This window comes from Microcebus murinus, chromosome 20, assembly GCF_040939455.1.
Source record: "Microcebus murinus isolate Inina chromosome 20, M.murinus_Inina_mat1.0, whole genome shotgun sequence".
In the NCBI taxonomy this organism is placed as follows: domain Eukaryota; kingdom Metazoa; phylum Chordata; class Mammalia; order Primates; family Cheirogaleidae; genus Microcebus; species Microcebus murinus.
In genome coordinates, this window is record NC_134123.1 from 23,967,074 (window position 1) to 23,987,044 (window position 19,971).

The 19,971-nt window shown below is 46.2% G+C and overlaps 1 protein-coding gene across 2 annotated transcripts in view; it reads left to right on the forward strand.

Moving 5' to 3' along the window:
- HYDIN (HYDIN axonemal central pair apparatus protein) overlaps nucleotides 1-19,971 on the forward strand; it is a 315,495-nt gene that overhangs the window by 223,462 nt on the left and 72,062 nt on the right. The window contains exons 43-52 of one of the 2 annotated variants that reach the window (XM_012772427.3): nucleotides 65-248; nucleotides 2,674-2,815; nucleotides 4,615-4,777; nucleotides 9,317-9,961; nucleotides 11,907-12,128; nucleotides 14,561-14,769; nucleotides 14,983-15,165; nucleotides 16,034-16,153; nucleotides 18,774-18,933; nucleotides 19,038-19,210. In XM_012772427.3, coding sequence (XP_012627881.2) covers nucleotides 65-248; nucleotides 2,674-2,815; nucleotides 4,615-4,777; nucleotides 9,317-9,961; nucleotides 11,907-12,128; nucleotides 14,561-14,769; nucleotides 14,983-15,165; nucleotides 16,034-16,153; nucleotides 18,774-18,933; nucleotides 19,038-19,210 — 2,201 coding nt within the window. Of the gene's footprint in view, nucleotides 1-64; nucleotides 2,541-2,673; nucleotides 2,816-4,614; nucleotides 4,778-9,316; nucleotides 9,962-11,906; nucleotides 12,129-14,560; nucleotides 14,770-14,982; nucleotides 15,166-16,033; nucleotides 16,154-18,773; nucleotides 18,934-19,037; nucleotides 19,211-19,971 lie in introns of those variants that run through there. The other variant, XM_075995778.1, reaches the window with a different exon arrangement.

The following is a 19,971-nucleotide window of genomic DNA, read 5'->3' on the forward strand; positions in this document are numbered from 1 at the left end:
TTTCTCCGGAAAGAGTGAATGATCTCGTGCTCATGGTAACTGTCTTTGCTCTCTCTGCTTTCAGCTGAGTGACTGCTACCGAGGAGTGGTGTTTGATGGCCTCGACACACTCTTTGCTCGGAACGTGCCGGCCGCCCTTCTCAGCCTGCTGAAGGCCTTTGGCAGCCGGGAGCACATATATGTCCTCAACATGGCCCAAGATTATGCCGCCATGAAGGCCCAGGAGAAAGCCAAAAAGGAACGAGAAGGCAAGGCCCCACTCCTTCCTGAGCTGTCCCTCCCACACCACACAGGGCATTTGGCTTTTCATTGGGCTTAAATGAAACCTTGACATTTGCGGTTTCATGGGCGCCTCACCTCTGCCCTGTGCAGTGGCCAGAAGTTCGTATTTCTACTTTGCTGGGAGGGAACGGGGCCACAGGCGGCCTGTTGAGAGGTTATATGATAAAGGCTGCACCCAGCTCTTCTGGCAGTGGGTGCATTCTTCCTTCCTTCACATCACATTGCACCCCTTCCTCCTCTCTGTAATCACAATTGTCACAGGTCCCACTCTGACTCAGGTGACTGATTTGCTTGTTGGTTTTGTTTAAGCCCACTGTGCATTTCCTGCAAAACTAGAGATGCTGATACATTTTCCAAAGCAACTTCTACATCTTAGCCTGCTGCGCTGCAGGCACTATAGCAGACGTTTTGTACACCTTGGGTCATTCAGTCCTTACCATAACCCTGTGGAGATTATCGTCCCCATTTTACGGATGAGGAAAATGAAGTTCAGAGAGAACAACAGTCTTGTGTAAGATCGTGTTGCAAGTTAGTAGCAGAACTAGTTCTGAGTAACTCTGAAACTGTGCTGCTTCTGTCATTACAACAATGGCCTGGAGAAAAATTTCAATAATTGAAAGATGTGATTGACATTAGATACACACACATGAGTAAGGTTAGCTGAGGTTCCCAATGTGGTCAGAAGCAGCCCCAGCAAATCTCAGCCCTTGGGAGCAAGGACTGAGGGACAGCTGCCAGTAACCCTGTCTCTGGGACGCACAGCCCTGGCTCCAAGGAGCCTTAGCTCTGGCCATACTCCTGTCCTTCCTCACTTGGGCTTGCCTCTCTTCTAGCACAATCTACACAAATCATAATGTTTTCCCAATGAAGGAAATAGTTATAGACACTGGGCTCTCTCGGTTCTTGAACAGAACTCAGTCTGCTTCCTTATACTCTCATCCAGAGAAAACCCAGGAACTATGAGAAGGTCTCCTCAGCAGTGTTTAAACCTCCAGCTTCCTATTTTCCAGAAAGCTCATTTCTCTATAACGATCAACTGGAAAGAAATTATCACTTTTCATTTTCACACCTATCTTTGGATTAAAGTTTCTCATGGTTGAATTGTGGGCTCTTCTCTCCTAAATCATCTACATCTAGAAAAGTCCTAAAACAGCATGAGGAATTGTTATTCTTTTCTGTTATTATCTCTTGATGAGTGGCAGAGAAAGGCCTCCAATGTAGGTGTCTGAATCCACAGCTCAAACCTGCAGGCATGTATGGGGAGATGCTATACCAGGGAGCATGATGTGGAAGCCACGTGCCTTTGTCCTGAATGTGAGCCTCATGCCTGGACCTGGAATCCTAGGGTGTAGAGGGGGATTCCCCTTGGTTTGCATATGGCTCTGTCACTGTGAGCACTTTAGTGGCATTTGTTTATAATGACTAAAGTCAGTGGGTGGTATATTAGTTTCCTATCACTGCTGTGACAACTGACCACTGTCTCAGTCCATTCAGGCTGCTATAACAAAATATCAGAGGCTAGGGAGCTTATAAACAAAAGAAATGTACTTCTCCCAGTTCTGGAGGCTAGGAAGTCCAAGGTGCTGACAGATTCCATGTCTGCTGAGGGCCACCTTCTGGCCATAAAAAGTGTCTTCTCACTGAGCCCTCACCTGAAGGATGGGGCAAACAGGCTTCCTCAAGCCTCTTTTATAAGGACACTAATCCCATTCATGGTGGCTTTGTCCTAATGACCTAATCACCTCCTACAGGCCCTGCCTCTTAATACTACACTGAAGATTCAGTTTCAACATATGAATGGGGAGGCGGGACGCAAACATTCAGACCATAGCAACTACCAACTTGGTGACTTAAAACAGCATAGACTTATTGTCTCACAGTTTTGGGGTCGGTCGGAAGTCCCCAAAATCAAGGTGTTAGCAGGGCTGTGTTCCTTGGAGGCTGTGGGGGAGAGTCCGTTCCTTGCTTTTCCAGCATGCAGATACCACCTGCCTTCCTTGGCTCCGGCCTCTGCTTCCACTGTCACATCACCTTCCCCGACTCTAACTCTCCTGCTTTGCTCCGAAGGACGCTTGTGATTATATTGGGCCCACCTAGGTAATCCAAATAATCTCCCTCGTCAATATCCCTCATGCAATCACATCTGCAAAATCCCTCTGTTGTAGAAGGCACCATAGTCACAGGTTCCACGGATTGGGGCAAGGACGCCTTCGGGGACCACTCTGCAGATGGAGTCCAAGCATGGGGCTGTGTAAATGAAGGAGATCCCCCCCAGGATTAGGCAGGCCAGCCGCCTCTCCCAGCAGACCCTCCTCAGCCCAGTTAGCCAAGAGCTAAGTAGCCCAAGGACTTTTCCTCACCTGCCTGTCTCTGCACCCCCCCCCCCTACAGAATTCAAACGCAGGGAAGCTCTGCAGAAAGAGAAGGATCGTCTCCAAAATATGGATGAGGAAGAATATGATGCCTTGACAGAGGAGGAAAAAATCATATTTGACCGAGAGGTTCAGCGGGCGATGCGGGAAAGGAAGAAGAGGTTGGGGCCAAGGACTGGCCAGAACAGAAGCCATTTCCCAGGGTGGGGGGAACCCAGGAGGGAACCCAGGATTGGCGTGGTGGGGCCAGGTCATCTTCCAGGAGGGTAGCAGTAGCCGCAGAAGGCCCTGGAAGATGACCTGCTGAGAGCAGAAAGACACATCTCGCCCATCCAGCGCACTGGGTGCTGTACTTTTCAGAGTTTCTTCAACTCTCCTTCCTTCTCCCTGGGGGGCATGTGGGACCAGGGGAAGCCTCTATAAAGTCATGGCTTGCCCTGGAAGAGGGTCCTCTGGCTCCTGTGCTGTCCTGGAGGCTCCCTGACAAGTGCACCCAAGGTGTGGCTCGTGTGCCTTTGCGCTTAGGTGTCCACAGCCGGTGACCTAGAGTCCACTCTCTCGACATGGGTATGCGGGTTGCCCCCTGGACCTCATCCATTTCTCCTCCTTCCTGGGTCCCCATCTTGGCCTTTTGTGGTGCTGCCCATCCTTTGAGGTCTGGCTGCCTCTCCCATGGCATCCTCGGCCCAGGCATGCTCAGAAGCCAATGTCTCGGCCACTTTCTGTGCCCCTTGCTGGGAACCCCGCAGAAACGCCTAGATCCCTCCACACCACGCAGAGCTCAGGAGACTAGGGCTGCCATCTCAGGTGATCTCAGGGGTACAGGTGGGCAGTGGGACATATTTCCTCTCTGCCCTGAGACCTTCAGTCATTGTGGGGCAAGGGGACAGGGGTTCTGTTGCCCACCCCTCCCTAGGATTTCAGACAGGGGAGGAGCAGAGCCAAGGTACTCACCTACAGTTTAACCCCCTTCTCGCCTCTCCCTCCACCTCCAGACTCCTCCCACTGGCCCCAAAAGAGCTTTACTGTCCTCCCTGTCCTTACAGCGTGCCCTCATCCTTTCTCCCACATGGTCCATTATAGACATGTCCAGCCCCCAGAGTTAGGAAGAGCCTGACTTTGGGATTCCAAAGGAAACTCTTCTTTCTCACCAAGGCTGTTGCCTTTCAGGCATTCATCTCACGGTGGACTTGGAAAATGCAAATTCAATCCTCAGAGAGCAGCAGTGACTTGTCTGTGTCACGCAAACACACGCACGCACGTGTGCGCACACACACACACACACTCCATGATGTATGATGAGTTGGCCTCAGTGGGCAGAGAGCCACAGCAACTGGGAACAATTAGGGACCCTAGAGATGAGGGTAGATGGGTTAACTATTTTCAGAAGTGCTAGTCCCTCCTTCGTGCATGGTGCCTGCCTTTCATGCCCCCTCTGCTGTCAGCAGAAAGGGAAAGAGGGAGGAGGAGAGGAGCATGGATTCGGACCCAGTGCCATGGCTCCAGAGCCAGCCACAGTGGGGGCCACTGTTACAAACACCATTTCGCATCGTCTGAACATCAGACATGGCAGTATAGGGGGCTCGGTCTCTTCTGCACTGATACCAAAACAATCTTTGAAAGTTGTTTTTTGTTAAGTGCTAATGTCGAGTTTATTTTTAGCCCTTTCTCACTCTCATATGAAAGGACAGTGGGATAGGAATACAGATCAACTGAGCATTCCTCCTAGATGAGTTTCCACTTAACCAGAGTTTTGCTGCATAATCACTTGAAGAGAGATGGGAGACATTTTTCTCTCTTTCTTTCCTTCTTTCCATCCTATTTACCTGGCTTGCTTTTGTTCTTTCTTTTTATACCCAAGAAAGCTCTGCCCGTTGTCCCTCCAACTGGCAATGCCTAGCAGAGGAAGGGCTCAGACACAGGTCCCTGACATCTCTCCTCTCTGCCTGCTTTGCTGAAGGGAGCTGGAGAGGCTGGCCAAGGAGATGCATGAAAAGAAGCTACAGCAGGAGCTTGAGCGACAAAAGGAGGAAGATGAGCTGAAACGGAAGAATAAAAAGCCAAAGCAGGCACCCGCAAAGGAGGAATCCCTCCTGAAGAAACCTCAAGTAGCAAGCAAGCAGGTAACAACTCTCACTTGCCCCTCCCCAGGAGACAAGCAGAAGGCAGCTGTCATAACCAGCCAGCTAGCCGGGCATGTCCCCCTTCCAGAAAATCACCTGTTGGGATTTTGTGGTAGGGCAGAAGGGAGGAGGAAAGGGACCAACATTTGTTGAACGTGGATTATATGCCAAGCACTGTGCTCGTGCTACACATAATCATGCCATTCTGGCATCTTCCACCCTGCGGGGTTCAGAGACAATGTCGCAGTTCCAGTTATATGTGACCACAGCCCTTGCTGCTCCCACAGCACCTGCAGGCCCCTGGATGGTGCTGAACAGGCTCATGCTAGAGATTTGCCTCCAGGAGGGCACAAAGTCGGTGAGCCCCCGTGTCCAATCCAGAGAATACCCTTGACAACCGTCAAGAAAGATGTACCAGCATGAGCTTATCTTTGCAGACAAGTGCCAATAGTTTATCAGCCTGCCGTGCTTAGCAGTCACCTCCCTGCCCACTGGGATAAGGGAAGGGCAGAATGGCTAGAGGAGCCCTCATAGTGGTGATCGTGGCTGAGGGGTGTGCCTAATTGGCGTGGACAGTTGCTGTTTCAGCACCATGAGTCCTGAGGGTGAAGCCAAAGCCAGACTCCCAAAAAAGGTGCAGACGGGTCCAAGTAGGTGAGTGAGAGACAGCGACAGTGGCTGGGCCCACATAAGGGCAGAGGAATCAGCGTGCAGGGGTGTCAGTCGGGGAGAGCTCAGGGAGGATGAGCTTACAGAGCTGGGCGCACATTCAGGACGCTGATGCTGCTTACCTGAAGGCAGTATGTGACATTTCAGGCTGAGAACAAAAGGGAGTCCCCAGGACCGAACTACAAGGACTGACCCTATCTCTCCACCTGTCCTGGGTGATTTTGTTCCTGAGACCAGGCGGGAAAATTTGAGTAACTGTGTGTTTCAGCCATTCTTTTTGCAATTAAAAAAGTCAAATGCTTATTTAGAACAACTTCAGAATAATCTATGCAGAAGTTATCTCCCCAAACTTGCTTTTAAAAGACAACACTTCATTCATCTTTGAAAGAAAGACTATTTAGAGCACAGTTGACCTCAGATTATGCCCAATGAATGACTTCATTGTCGGAGTCTCTAGCCAGAATCTGTAGGAACTTTTAAGTGAAGTTTGTGGATTTCCTCTCTTTTACCCTCAGCTCAAATTGCTGGGACTTGAGCAGCACCGCCAAGTCCCTGTCCCCATTACCAGGCACAGGGCAAGTACCTTTGTGTATGCTTTATTGACCTTGAGCAGGGCAATAGGGGCAGTATCACATCGTCCATTTGGGGACAAGCTTATGTATCACTTGAGCTTAGCACAAAACACAATCAGTCATGTTCTCTGGGCGAGGGGAGGATTTCTTGAGACTCTTCTTGTTCTAATGCAGTCGCCTAGGCTGAAAGCTCGCTGGCTCAAGAAGAACTGCTGGTCTAGATATGATCTCAGGAAGTGAAAGAAAATTCCAGGGGAGAGCCAAGGTCTAAGGGAAAGACTGAAGACTTTGCTGCTTCTTCATCAAAAGGGTTGCCCTACGTCTCCTTCTCACTCTCTGCACTGGCTGCAATCTTTCTTCTTCAAGCTTGTCACTTTTAAGATGATCTCAAGAATCACTCACTCACATTTAACCTTGTACCCTTTAACCTGACCAGCACCCTGCTTCTCTCCTCCCCTTCACACTCGTGCCCACTCGCTGGCTCTGCCTCCTCACCTCCCCTTCTCCAACCTCACCTCTGTCTCCACCATGCTCTCAAATCCCTTTCCAGGTCTGACATGCGCGTTGTTTTGTTATTGCATTAGAAAATCATTAATTCTTCAAAATTCTCACATCTTAATTGTCTCTTTCAAGTCCTTTTCAAGGACTTTTTAAAGTCCTGGTCTGATAGCACCCATACATGGCTCCCTGGCAGTCTGGTCCGTGGTCTGTCTTCTACTCTTGGTTTATGGTCACGTGGTCTCGTCTCCCTAGGTGCCAGGTTACTTTTTATCAAGAGCCAGATATTGAACAAGAAAAACTAAAGAAATAACTTGAGGCTCTAGATAATGTTATCTCTCTCCTCAGAGAATCCCTGTTTGATTCTGGCAGACAGATAGGGTAGGGGCACTAGAAATCTTAATTCAGTCGGGATTGGGATGATTTCAAACTGAGCTTCATTCCCTGGGAGGGTGAGGCAATGTCAGGTTGACCCTCACTACTGACATGGAGCCTTTCAGAGTCCTAACCCAAAGGCTAGGAAATTTACCAGGACCTCTTTTCCTGTGCAGGCCTGAAGCCTGATTTTTGAACCCCAGCCCCATGAGTCTGCCAAAAGCTTTGCTCAGCTTCTCAGCCACATTTTCAGCTACAAGTGCCCTTGTAGGAAAAGTAGCCCCAAATGCTGGGCCCATCTCCCTGTATTTCCCTCCTCTTCCTGATCCCACCCTGCAACTCACTGCTGCCTCTGTGGCTGTCCAGTGCTTTCAGACACATGAGATTTTTACATCTTTTATACAGATTTCCTACTTGTGGGTGCTGAATTATATCAAATGACTTTTCTGTATCCATTGATATGATTATGTTTATTTTTCTTCTTCAATCAGATCATGTGATATGTTACATATTATTAATATATTATTGAATTGATTTGTTTTAGGATTAAAAGCTTATTTTGCCTTTCTTTTGCTTTCTGAGTCACTCAGTCATTCAGTTTTCTTAAAAAGTATCCATTTTATAATATTTTCAGATTTATTGGCATAACATAATTCATGGCATTGTCTTAGCATCTTTTTTAACCTCTTCTGTATCTATTGTTACATCCATCTAATTAGTTTCTGTTCCTATCTTTTTTAATTTCCTTCTTTCTACTTTCTTTGTGTTTTTCTTTTGTTCTTTCTCTAACTTCTTAAAGTAGATGCTAATCTGATTGTCAATCATTTTTCTTTTCCAATGTATTAAAAGTTATAAAAGTATTTGTAGATAAATACATTTGCAAACATTAGATAAATTTTCTGATTGCTGGTATTCAATATTTTCATTGTTGTTCAATTCTAAACATTTTCTACTATCCTTTAGGCTGCTGCTTTAACCCAGGAATTATTTCCAAGTATATTTTCTTCTAATTTGCAAATGAATGGCTTCATTTTGGCTCTCTTTTTTTGAATTCTGATTTTAGCATATTGTCTTCACAGGATATGTTCTATGTCATAATGATCCTTCACATCTGTCAAGCCTTGCTGTGTGGCTTTGGATGTGATTAGTTTTTGTAAATGTTCCACATGTGTTTGAATAGTATGTGTACTTTTTTCTGCATCTATTCACTTAAGGTCATTAACCATGTTGTTAAAATATTCTGTATTCTTAGCAATTTATAGTCAGCCTGCAGCTGCTCTATGCTAGACTCCCACAATCCACCAAGTACAAGTCCTTCCCTTGTTGGGCCCTACCTTCCATGCAAACCCTGGTACCTTGGCACTGGCTCTCCAGACTGAGTGTGAAACAGGAGCCAAGTCCCTTCCCTCCCCACACAAGCTGAAGTGAAGTGTCAGAGTTCCTCCACGAGACAGTGGTGACAGCCTCTTGTACTGCTCCCTTTCCAGTGGAGATGGTGAAGTGGAATCACAGGAGGTGCGGTGAGACAGGAGGAAAGCCAGCACCTGGTCACTCATGCCTCCAAGCCTGAGGCAAGCCTGAGCTCAGGAAGGTCACTGAGCTGAACTGCAGATAGTGATCACTGCACTCAACTGGACTCTGTGTCATCAAAGAATGACCAAAAAAACTAGGATTTCATCCAGGGGAGGAGAAAATCAGAGCCCATAAAGCAAGTTTAAAAGGGCAGTAAGAAAAAGAACAAAGTTGGTTTCTCTTTGCCCAGTTGATTAAATAAATACATATTTTTAAAAAGCCTGAGATGAAGATTGATTCTAAACTCCCATTTTTTCCCAACAATGCCAGTCATACACAAAACCCGTGTGGTTTTAATAACTTCACACTAATAGAACCCTTACTCCAAAGCAGGCAGAGTTGTAAGCTTTTTACATGTATTCACACATTTAATCTTCAACAGTCCTCTGGGGCAATTATTAGTAATATTACTATCCCCATTATACAGATGAGGCAGAGAGAGGCCAAGTCCTCGCCCAGAGTCAACAGCTAACAAGTGGCGCAACCAGGATTAGACCCCTCCTCTCTATGGCCTACCCAGGGCACCCAAGAGCAGGTGCAGAAGGCTCATGTTTGCTGGCCTTTTCCCCTTGATCCTTTAGAAAGCAGCCACTCAACCAAGAGTACACATCAATATCACTCCAGCACCTTTTTCAAAATGCACAATGCCGGGACCTGGGCAGCTCTCTGACAGGGAAGGGCCAGGGAGTGGATATTTAGATCAAAGCCGCCAAGGTGATTCTCACTCACAAGCTTAAGAGGCGCCTAAATCCTAGGAGGCCTTCTCCTGAGACAAACCATTCCCTTCTGTTCCTTATGCACTTTGTTCCCCCTTAAACTGTTTTAAGCATATTTTCTGTGTTTTGCCTTCTAGGGTCTCGGTTTCAACAGACTAGATATCAAGACGGAGGCATTGGAAAGGAAAGTATCTGTCAGGGAGCAAGGCACGTCTGAGAAGGAAGAAGTAAACAAGAAAAAGAAGACCCTGGCCGACACCAACTTGTCCAGCCTTCCTCTGGGCCAGGAACAACAGGAGGATAGCGAAGGGGACTTCCCAAAGGACAGCGACAAGCAACTGGCCCAGAAGTTCAAGGCCTACGAGTTGACTCTGAAGGACGTCCAGAGCGTGCTCATGTACTGGGACCGGAAGCTGGGCGTTCAGCTGCCCCACGGAGGGACGGAGGAGACGCCGCACGAGCCTGACGACCAGCGCCAGGCCCCGTCGGGCGGGCGCAGGGGTCGCAAGGACCGGGAGCGAGAGCGCCAGGAGAGGGAGAAGGCGGAGAAGGAGCGCCAGGAGAGGGAGAAGGCGGAGAGGGAGCGCCTGGAGAAGCTGCGCGCCCTGGAGGAGCGGAGTGACACCAGCGGCGTTGGGGGCGGCGGCGAGGGGGAAGGGGAGGAGGACCAGGAAGGGAAGAAGGACCTGGGCGTGCCATTCCTCAACATCCAAACGCCCGACTTGGAAGGCTCAGGCTGGAAGCAGGCCCTGGACAGTGAGAGGCTTCCCAAGGTGGATCAGGTACAGAGCCCCCTCCAGGGAACAGCAGGGACAAACCAGGTAGCAGGTGCAGTGCTGATTGTCATAAGTGTTTCTCTGCACCTAGAACCTATATCTCCCCAATTCCATTCATCTCTGATGCCCTCTTAGAATTGAGACAATAATGGCTAAAAGGACCTTTTTCTACTTGGTGAAAGAAAATCCATAGACAGTTCCACAGATCTAAATTATCCCATCTAACCTCATAGAAAGCCACCAGTACAGTTGATTTTTATTATAATATTGACAATAATTGTTTCTGAAACTCTGGTGCTGAAAAAAAAAACATTGAAAATACTGGTGCTACGGGATGGCAAGGCAGGTGCATCAAGATGCTCCTGCACGCCACAAGCCTCCCTCCCACAGTGACAGAAATTATCTTATTACATAGCTTTACATTCCTATGAACAAAAGCGTCGCATATCCAAAAGCCACCTTTGGTAGCAGTTTGGAGGAGACAGTTATTATTGTCTTCTGTCCGAGACAAACCTTTTCTGTAAAGGACCTGAAAGTAAGTATTTTAGGCTGCAGGTCACATGGTCGCTGTCACAACTACTCAACTGTGGCTTCGGAGGGTGAAAGCAACCGCCAGCAATGTGTAACCCAGTGGGCATGGCTATGTTCCCATGCAAGTTTATTTACAAAAGCAAGGAGCGGAGTTTGCTGCCCTCTGGTTTAGTTCAGTCAGAAACTAAGTGCAGGCCAGGCGCAGTGGCGCATGCCTGTAATCCCAGTACCTTGGGAGGCTGAGGCAGGAGGATCATTTGAGCCCAGGAGTTCAAGGCTGCCATGAGCTATGATTGCGCCACTGCACTTAAGCCTGCGGTGACAAAGCAAGACCCCGTCTCTAAAATAAAATTTAAAAAAGAAAGAAAGCCTTACAAAGTAGAGAATAGAGCCTGGGAAGGATACAGAGCAGATTTGAGTTGATGGGAGGATGAGAGTCATCCCTCAAGAAGAAAAGCTTCGACAGCCACTCATTTCGTGATTTCATCTCAGGCCAGCCCTAGCTAAGGAACTGTGATTTCTTTTTCAGAGACATGTTTTTTGAAAAAGAACTAGAGCAAAAATATCTTCTTGCTTTGTTTTATACTCTCTTCCTTCTGAGCCATAGGTTAGACTGTCACTTGAAGAACTCTCTGGCTCTGGTCATTCAATAATTGGTACAAATTCATCATGGCTCTCCTCACACAGTTAATTCCAGCCACATATTAGTCGGGAAACGCCTTTAGCTCCCTGACCCACAGGCTGAGAAACAGGATGACATGGAGGGAGGTAGTTACTTGCTAAACCAAACAGACTCCATAGTCCACAGAGCAGGCACTCGTGGGCTTTGCCATTTACTCTTGTGGTAACAGCTGTTACTCTAGGGATAATGTGTTTATTCTGAGCACCTTTATGCTAGGAAGGAAGGTGCTACTAAATTTTCAACCCATTTTCTCCAGAAATTGTTCATGCCTGGGTGTATCAGAGCAGCACAGGAGAATTGCTGCAAAACAAATTTTCTCTCTCTCAAGTTTCTTTTTGACTTCTCTCTCCATTCCCATTCTCTACCCCATTCCCAGAACCTTGGCTTTATTTTTGTTTTCTTTGCTATATTTGACCTGCTTTCATCCTTTCTTTCACCTTTGGAAGGAAAGAACATTTAAAGCAAAAAGAAAAATTAACATAGAATCTGAAAATAGATGGAACACCTCTATACTGAAGATATCAGAACCTTAAGAGGTGGTCTTTTTAAATTAAACAGATTTATTGAGTGCTTACTATTTGCTAGGCTGTGTGCTGTATGCACCTGATTCTTGCCCTAGCAGAGTTTGCAGTCCAGTTGCAAAGACAAACTAAACCATCATGATGAAGTGTGACAAAGGCTTTAATAAGAGAGGCAGGGGGGTTTGCACAAGTAATTAACAATAAGCCTTTCCTTTAGATCCTAGACATCTTGGGTATGGGTTCCTTCGGGCCACCCATCCCACCTCCCACCTTATTCTCAATCGCCACCTACCCGGCAAAGCGGCCGCCTCTGGCCACAACAGACGTCCTGAAGCATTTTGTGTTTGTGGTCCCACCATCTGACGAGCTCTCCATGCTGGATGAAAAGAAAGATCTGGAATCGGACTCAGACTATTTGGCCTTCTCAGGCACTACGAAGGTAAAGCATGAACAGCTTGTTCTTGACCTTAGCAGAATTTCAGAGGGCAAGAGAAGAAGGTCACCTTCCACATGGCCACACGTTGAGTGTGGTGCAAGGTGTTATGCTCACTGGAGTGTGTTTTCCCTTGACTTGGTGGAGATCCTGCCCGAAGCCCCTGCATGTGCTTCCCTAAGCTGCACTTCCCTGGGTCTGACTTATCCCACTTCCCAAGAGGAAACTGAAATGATCAATTCTCACCTTCCAAACTTTCCAGTCCCTGTGGTAGGGTTTAGGGAACTTGTCAAGTTACTCTGAAACTACAAGAAAAAATAAGGAAAACTAGCTCTTTTAAAAAGATATTAAAATGTATTTTGAAACGAAGGCAATTCAAACAGTATGTAAGAATACAAGAATCAGTAGACACAAGGGAACACATACCACAAGAGAAAGAATAGATTACTAAAGGAATTAGGATGGAAAGATTGGATATGTTGGGGAACGTCATTGTTTATCTCCTTGCCTGATACAATATTGTAAAATAAATTCCAGCTGGATTAAAGCTGGATAATAATTCAGCTGGATAATAATTCCAGCTGGATAAGTAATCAAAATACAATCATGTAGAAATAGAAGAAAATATATCATGTAGAAATAGAAGAAAATAAATTAATAGAATAAATCATAAGGGAGAATACATTTGACCAATAATACGCAGAAAGTATATATAGTAAAAATTATATAGAGAGGGGCTTTTTATTCCCAGAGGAGACTGGTTGGACTATAATCTGAGTCTCTCAACACAGCCCCTACAAATCATGCACATCAGCAAAGAGAGCTAAGAAAATCACCTGCCTACAGCATAATTAGGTGACAGAGATTACCCCAAACTTCATTTTACATGTAAACAGGGAATCACCATCTGAGGTCATCAGCATCTGGTGGGCATACCTCACCAGAGCAGAGTCCCTGACAAAATTTTAAATAAAAACAATAAAAGGAAAAAAATGACCCCGTCATCGAAGGTGACTATTGCACCATTATTCTGAAAATTGGCCATGAAAAAGAAAGAATTAACCTATCCTTTAGCCTATCCTTTCAGGAGGAACTTTACTTCTGCCCCAACTGACAAATGAAAGCTCTTCATTCTAGAAGAATGGCTGCTTAAAGTTATAGAATCAATAGTAAAGTTAGAAAATCACTATTTTGTTACCCCAAGTTCAACAATTGATTAAGGATCACCAATGGATGCCCAAAACACACTAGGTAAAAGGTTTTGGGGGGAAAAGCCCCTCACCCTAGCCAGGACACCATCCCATAGGTGACGGATGAACTGTAGGGCAGCAGTTCAGTTTGGGCACCACCCTGGCCACGTGGACATGCTTTGCCTTTGCCATCACGGCTCAACCTAACATTCCTTGTTCCTTGTGGTGATGGAGTGTGAAGCCCATGGCATCATCTGTGAATCTAATCAAGCTTTTAAGCCTAATTTTTGGTTTGTAGGAAATACAGGGAATAGAGGAATAAGTTAAATGATACTGTGAGAATGGTCAGAAAAATTCAGACTATGGGATATTCTGCAGGAACTCAGATCTAGTCTCTGAAAGGAGTGGGGGGGGCTCTAGATTGAAAGATAATAAAGAAATATGACAACAAAATACAGTATAGGAACCTTGATCAGACACTTATCTGGGGGGAAATGGCTATGGAAGACATCCCTGGGATAAATAGGAAAATTTTAATACAGACTGTGTGCTAGAATGATATTATGGAATTATTGTTCATTTTCTTAAGTGATAATAGTATTGTGGGAGTGCAGGAAAAGTCCCTGCCTCGATGAGATGAGGTATATAGAGGCAAAGAATCGTCATGTCTCTACTTATCTTCAAATGGCTCCAAACAAAAGTGATACGTAGATAAGGCTAAATGGTAACAACTGTTAGCACTAGTCCTTACTGTACCAGGTCTTCAGCTTTGAAAGTTTTCCAAAATAAAAAGTTCGAAATCACAAATAAATTAAAAGGCACAAAAGGAAAAAAAATTTTTTTGATCAGGAAACATGAAAATGGGAACTTGTTAGTAAACATGGCAGATCAAACACATACGTTTATCTCTACTCCTTCCCAAAACAGTAAGTCTTTTTAATGTATAAATCCTAAGAACAAAGAGGAAGGGATAGAGACGATGATGAACAGAATATGGCAACAAAATTTTGGAAAAGTAGAGAACAAGCGAGCAGGGTAACTGGCCTAGCAATGCCAAAAAACTAGACGCCCCTGCTGGCGGAGGTAAGTACTGCTGGGAGTCCTGCCAGTTTGAAGCTTTCTCTGGGGTTTTGGCCTTCTGGTCACTACAGTGGGAGGCTGGGCCCTGCTCTGCCCTAAGGACCTCTGTCTTCTGTTTGTGTGTACATAAGATGAATATTTAAGACCTCATGCTCATTTCTAATGAAGGCTCAAGAGGATCAGACCACCACACTTAAAGGGAGCAAACAGAAATTAAAAGAAAAAATGGATCAGTCCCGTGAGACTCAAAAGGACAAGCGTCGAGTGGCAGCCAACCGGAAGGGCCTTTCTGGGGGAACTGATGGAGCCATGGCCCCACTGTCAGACGTGGACCAGAACAGCCCGGATGGGCAGCATTCCCAGGAGAAGTTCACCAGGTGGGCCTCTGAGCAACCCAGAGGGGGGAATGCTGGAGCCCCAAATTGAGAGTGTGGCTATCCCAGCACCACTTGGGACCAGGGCTGTCCTGCTGCGGGGACTGTGGGCCACCACACCTAACCCCGGCAGGACAGAGCTCCCAGGAAGCCCTCCTGTCTTCTCTCAGCTAGAAGGAAGCACTTGCACTCTAAAAGCCCGGTGGTCATTTGCAGGCTGAGTCACTTCCGGTGGATTGTGCCGGCCAACGGTGAGGTGACACTGCGAGTGCACTTCTCCTCCGAAGATATTGGGAACTTTGACCAAACATTCACTTTTGAGATCCTTGGAACTCGCCGCCAGTACCAGCTTTATTGCCGAGGTGTTTGCACTTACCCATACATTTGCCAGGACCCAAAGTAAGTGTGTTTTATTTTTAAAGAAAAGGTTGACAGGTACATTTTAGTTTTCCCCCAAGTACTTTGAGGGGAGGCTCTTAATAATAACATGGAATCGAGACAGCATCCCTGACCCTCTTGTATCTGGCGTCAGTGTCTTGGACATTGGCTAAGAGCTGTAGGGATAACGACAGCTCATGGTGCATTGGCAGACTGAACTGGAGAGAATGATCATAGGTGTGGAAGGAAGGGAAAAGGTCTTAGTCTGGCTAGTTTGCTCACTTTACTATTAAGCACATTTAAATTGCATCTTATAACATGAATATATGTGTGACTGTCCATGGGAAGACGTTTTTCTGAGCTGTTGAATTCCAGAATGCAGCTTGTGCACCACACAGGGGCACCTGGTTGAGCAAGCCAGCAGGGTAGGTCCCCCTGGAGAAAGGGGCCTTTCATAGCTTGTACAAAGCACCAACAGCTTTTTTATAATTCTCACCAGAGGGCCACATGGGACCAAGGAACTCAGAAGTTCATTAATATCTGCCAGAGTTGGTTTTTCATAGGGATTCTCAGGAATTTTCCTAGCCAGGCACACTAAGACAGAACACCCAGCTCAGCTGCATCACCAGTTCACCAGTCCTGATTATTATGGAAGACACCATTAGGAATCTTTTTTCTCAAATTAAAACCATGCTAGCTTTTTGAGGGGTTAGGGGGCAGGGAGCTGGGATAAAGTCTCAACAGAGATCCTCAAATTAAGAGTCATTCCATCTCCAGATACCTTGACCCTTTGCTGAACAGGGAGTGTTGGGTTAATGTACACACCATGTGGCAGCATTGAACTTCTATCTAGGCAGCCTCTCCTCATCTCTTCCTCCCCCATGTTCAGAGTGGTATTCCCTCAGCGGAAGATGTCCATGAAGGCGGATGAGGTCATCTTTAAGAAGTATATTACAAGCATGGAGAGGTATTACTTCGGGCCACTGCTTTGTGGAAAATCAAGAGATAAGTAAGTGTCCCATTATTTGAAAGTAGATTTCATATTCCTGGGTTGGGGTCATGAACAGTACAAGTAGGGTTCCTATGTACATAGAAGTATCCTCAGCCCCAACCTACAAATTAGAACTGAATTGTTGTGTTCCAAGTTTCTGGTAAGCACCCATATGAAGAGGAATGCCATTTTCCCAAATGGGAACGCCTACGAGAAGACCAGTTTTAGGAAGGGTAGCATCAAGCATTCACTCAGGGAAGTATTAAGTTTGATATGTTTGGAGATATCTCTATTAGCCCCATAAAGCGGGAAATAGGCTAAATGGTTTTGGTTCTCAAAGAAGAGGTCCATCTTCAAGACAATAAAAGTGTGGGCATGGATGAGATTGCCTAAGACTACTGTATGCAGTAAGAAGAAAAGGACCAAAGTTGGAGTCCTGGAGAACTCCACCGTGTACAAGAGGAGGAGCCAGCAAAAGCAATGAGAAAGAGGGCTGGAGCTATTGGAGGAAACCAGAAAAGGGTGGGTCATGGAGCTATGAGAAGAGGGCATGGTTGCCACATTGAATGCTGCAGAGAGCAGAAAGATGGGGGAACAGACACCCACAGGGTTCAATAACATGGAGGTTGCTAGGGGCCTCAGCAAGAATCCTTTGCCCAGGCAAAGTGAGTTGAGGACTCATTAGGAGATGAGAGAAAGGAAACAGGGTGTGAAGATAACTCTTTGGAAAGGTTGACTATGAAGAGAGATGGGAAGGAGACATGGAGTCCAGGGAAGGCTGTTCATACATGGTTGATCTTAGGATGTTTGTGTGTCAAAGGCAAGTAGAAGGAAAAGGTTGGAGTTTCAGGAGGAAGTAAGGGCCTTCTCTGGCATAGCTCCCTGAGACAGTGCAACTGGATGCAGGCATGCTAGCCTTTGCCAGGAGGAGGCGCCATCATTGCATATCAAGAGAGTGAAAGGCAAGATGGCCCCAGGCGAAAGTGGGCTTAGAGATTTGGTTGGAATGGTGAGGAGGTTCCTATGCAACTGTGTCTGTTTCCTCCATGACAAATGATGAGCGAGCTTCCCCTAAGAGTGAGGGAAGTGGAGGAAGTTAAAAATGTTGGAGAAACAGAAGGTATGCAAAACAGTTTGGGGGGAAAGTTGAAAAGGGATCATATTAAAGAGATAGTTAATATTATCAGGTATAATTAGGGTCCCAGGTGAGACTGATGGGCATACATTTTTAATGATACTAGTTTTTTTTTCAGTGATACACAAATTTCTTATTGTCCAGGCTAGAAATAAGACCAAAACTAGCACCATAGTCGCTACCATGTCTTCATTCAATCCGGCATTTACTGTGATATGTAGACAGAGTTTATTTCTATGCTTCCTTGGTGCAACTCATGGGCCATCTCTGTCCCCCATCCCCTTATTACCTCTACTTTGCTTCCTGAGATGCTGGACTAGAGCAGTGAAGAGGGTGTGCCGATGAGGGAGAGTGTCTTCAAGGCCTAATAGAAGGGCCTAGGAGAAGGAGTGAGGGTCAGGTTGAGGGACATGACATACAAAGAAGTCTGGGGCAGGAGTCAGGGCAGACATGGTCATTCAGAGAGGCATGAGTGTGGGCAGCATTGGAACTAACCGGGAGGCGGGGCCAGACAACACTGATCTGGGAAGAAGGTGACTACAGCGATCCAAAACAAGGCCCAGTGCGACTGGATATTATTCATTTATTCTTTTAAACCTTGATTAGCCTCAGTGGCATCATCTGCAAAATGGGAAGATAACAACCACCTCACAGATATGTGAGGACTGACCTGGGTACTGCATATGAAGCTGCTAGCACAGTGTTGGATGGTGGTGATATGGGTTAGATGACCTCCCCTTTGGCAGAGAGTTCTCTGTCCCTCTGACTCTGATTTGGTCTCTGTCATTCTCTCTCCTTCTGTCCTCCATCATAGCCTTCTTGTCCAAAAGGCTTTTCAGACTGGTTATGCTTTCCTGGCCTCTGGTAATGCACATCTTTACTCCTTGTGCCTTCTCTGTGGCTCCTTTTCTGTTCAGTTGCCATTAATGGTCATCTTCCAACGTCCACAGTGCTCTACCCTGCGGATCTCTCCCTAAGATACTAGGAAACAGAAACAGCCTTGTAACAGCAAACAAGGCCAAATAAATTCATTTCAGGACAGTAATATTCTGTGAGGGTGTGGAAGGTGGTGAATGAGGTCATCTCTAAGACAGATGTGAAATAATCAAGTGATAATCTCTCTTGGGGGTATAAGCACATGGAAATCTAGATCTGCATATTTCTCAGAATTCTTTGCAATAACAATAACTCTCATTCATTGGACATTTGCTCTCTGCAACTGTCCTAAGAGCTTCATGATATCCATGCTCAGCAATCCCAAGAGGTACTATCATCCCATCTTAGAGATAAGAAGACCAAGGCATAGGGGAGTAAGGTCACAGTATAGCATTTATTTTCATAGGCAAGTCTGCACAAACACAAACCTCATGTTCTCAGCCCCCATGCCACCACCTCAGTGCAACCACATTGTCCTTTGAATCACATTGCCTATCACAGCATCCTTTTCCACCTGCATTCTCATTCAGTCCTCGCAACCACAGCCCCATTCTTGTTCATCCCCAGGTACAAGTCGTCCTTGTTCCCGGGCAACATGGAGACGCTGACAATCTTGAACAGTTCCCCAATGGTGGTAGAGGTGTTCTTCTGTTTTCAGAATGATGTTAAAGCGAACACCTACTTCCTGGAGCCCATCACCATGATCTTGAAACCCAGTGAGAAGCAGGTACAGTCACGTGGAAACAAGTCACCAGGGCAATGCTTTCTTGGGAAATTTGAAGCCTCGGCATCCTCAGTGTAAAATGTACTTTCTTTTGGTTCTTCCATCAGTTGCTAAACGTATGGGCCTACCCTACTGCAGTTGGTGTCTTTGAAGACAGCATTGTCTGCTGCATCAAAGAGAACCCAGAGCCAGCTGTCTTCAAATTAACCTGCCAAGGAATCCGCCCAGAACTAGAGATGGAACCCAGGCAATTACATTTTGACCGGCTCTTGCTACACAGGTCAGCATTCTAGATGATGCCAGGGCTGGAATGGAATTTCAAGAACACTTGGTTCTAGAGTGACCAGCTTATCCTGATTTACTCTGGACTTTCTTGATTTAGTACTGAAAGTTCTGCATCTTGAGAAACTCCTTAGTCGTATGCAAACCAGGATGGTTATTAGTGCTAATTATTAATAGTTAATGGATTGTTAACTTGGGTTCAATGGATGGATTTCAACAGGGTCGAGGATCCCCTGAGATCAACTGCCACCATGTGTGTATATTTGCATTTTTCTCAGAAGAAGGACTAGCTTTCTTCAGCTTCTCAAAGTAGTCCATTACCCTAAAACATTAAGAGTCTTTGCTCTACAAGTTAGAGCCCAAACAGAAAATATTAGAAAAACCTAGAACTTGCGTGTTCATTGGAATTGTATTTTTTTTTTTTTTGAGACAGAGTCTCGCTTTGTTGTCCAGGCTAGAGTGAGTGCCGTGGCATCAGCCTAGCTCACAGCAACCTCAAACTCCTGGGCTCGAGTGATCCTCCTGCCTCAGCCTCCCGAGTAGCTGGGACTACAGGCATGCGCCACCATGCCCAGCTAATTTTTTATATATACATCAGTTGGCCAATTAATTTCTTTCTATTTATAGTAGAGACGGGGTCTCGCTCTTGCTCAGGCTGGTTTTGAACTCCTGACCTTGAGCAATCCGCCCGCCTCAGCCTCCCAAGAGCTAGGATTACAGGCGTGAGCCACAGCGCCCGGCCTGGAATTGTATTTTTTT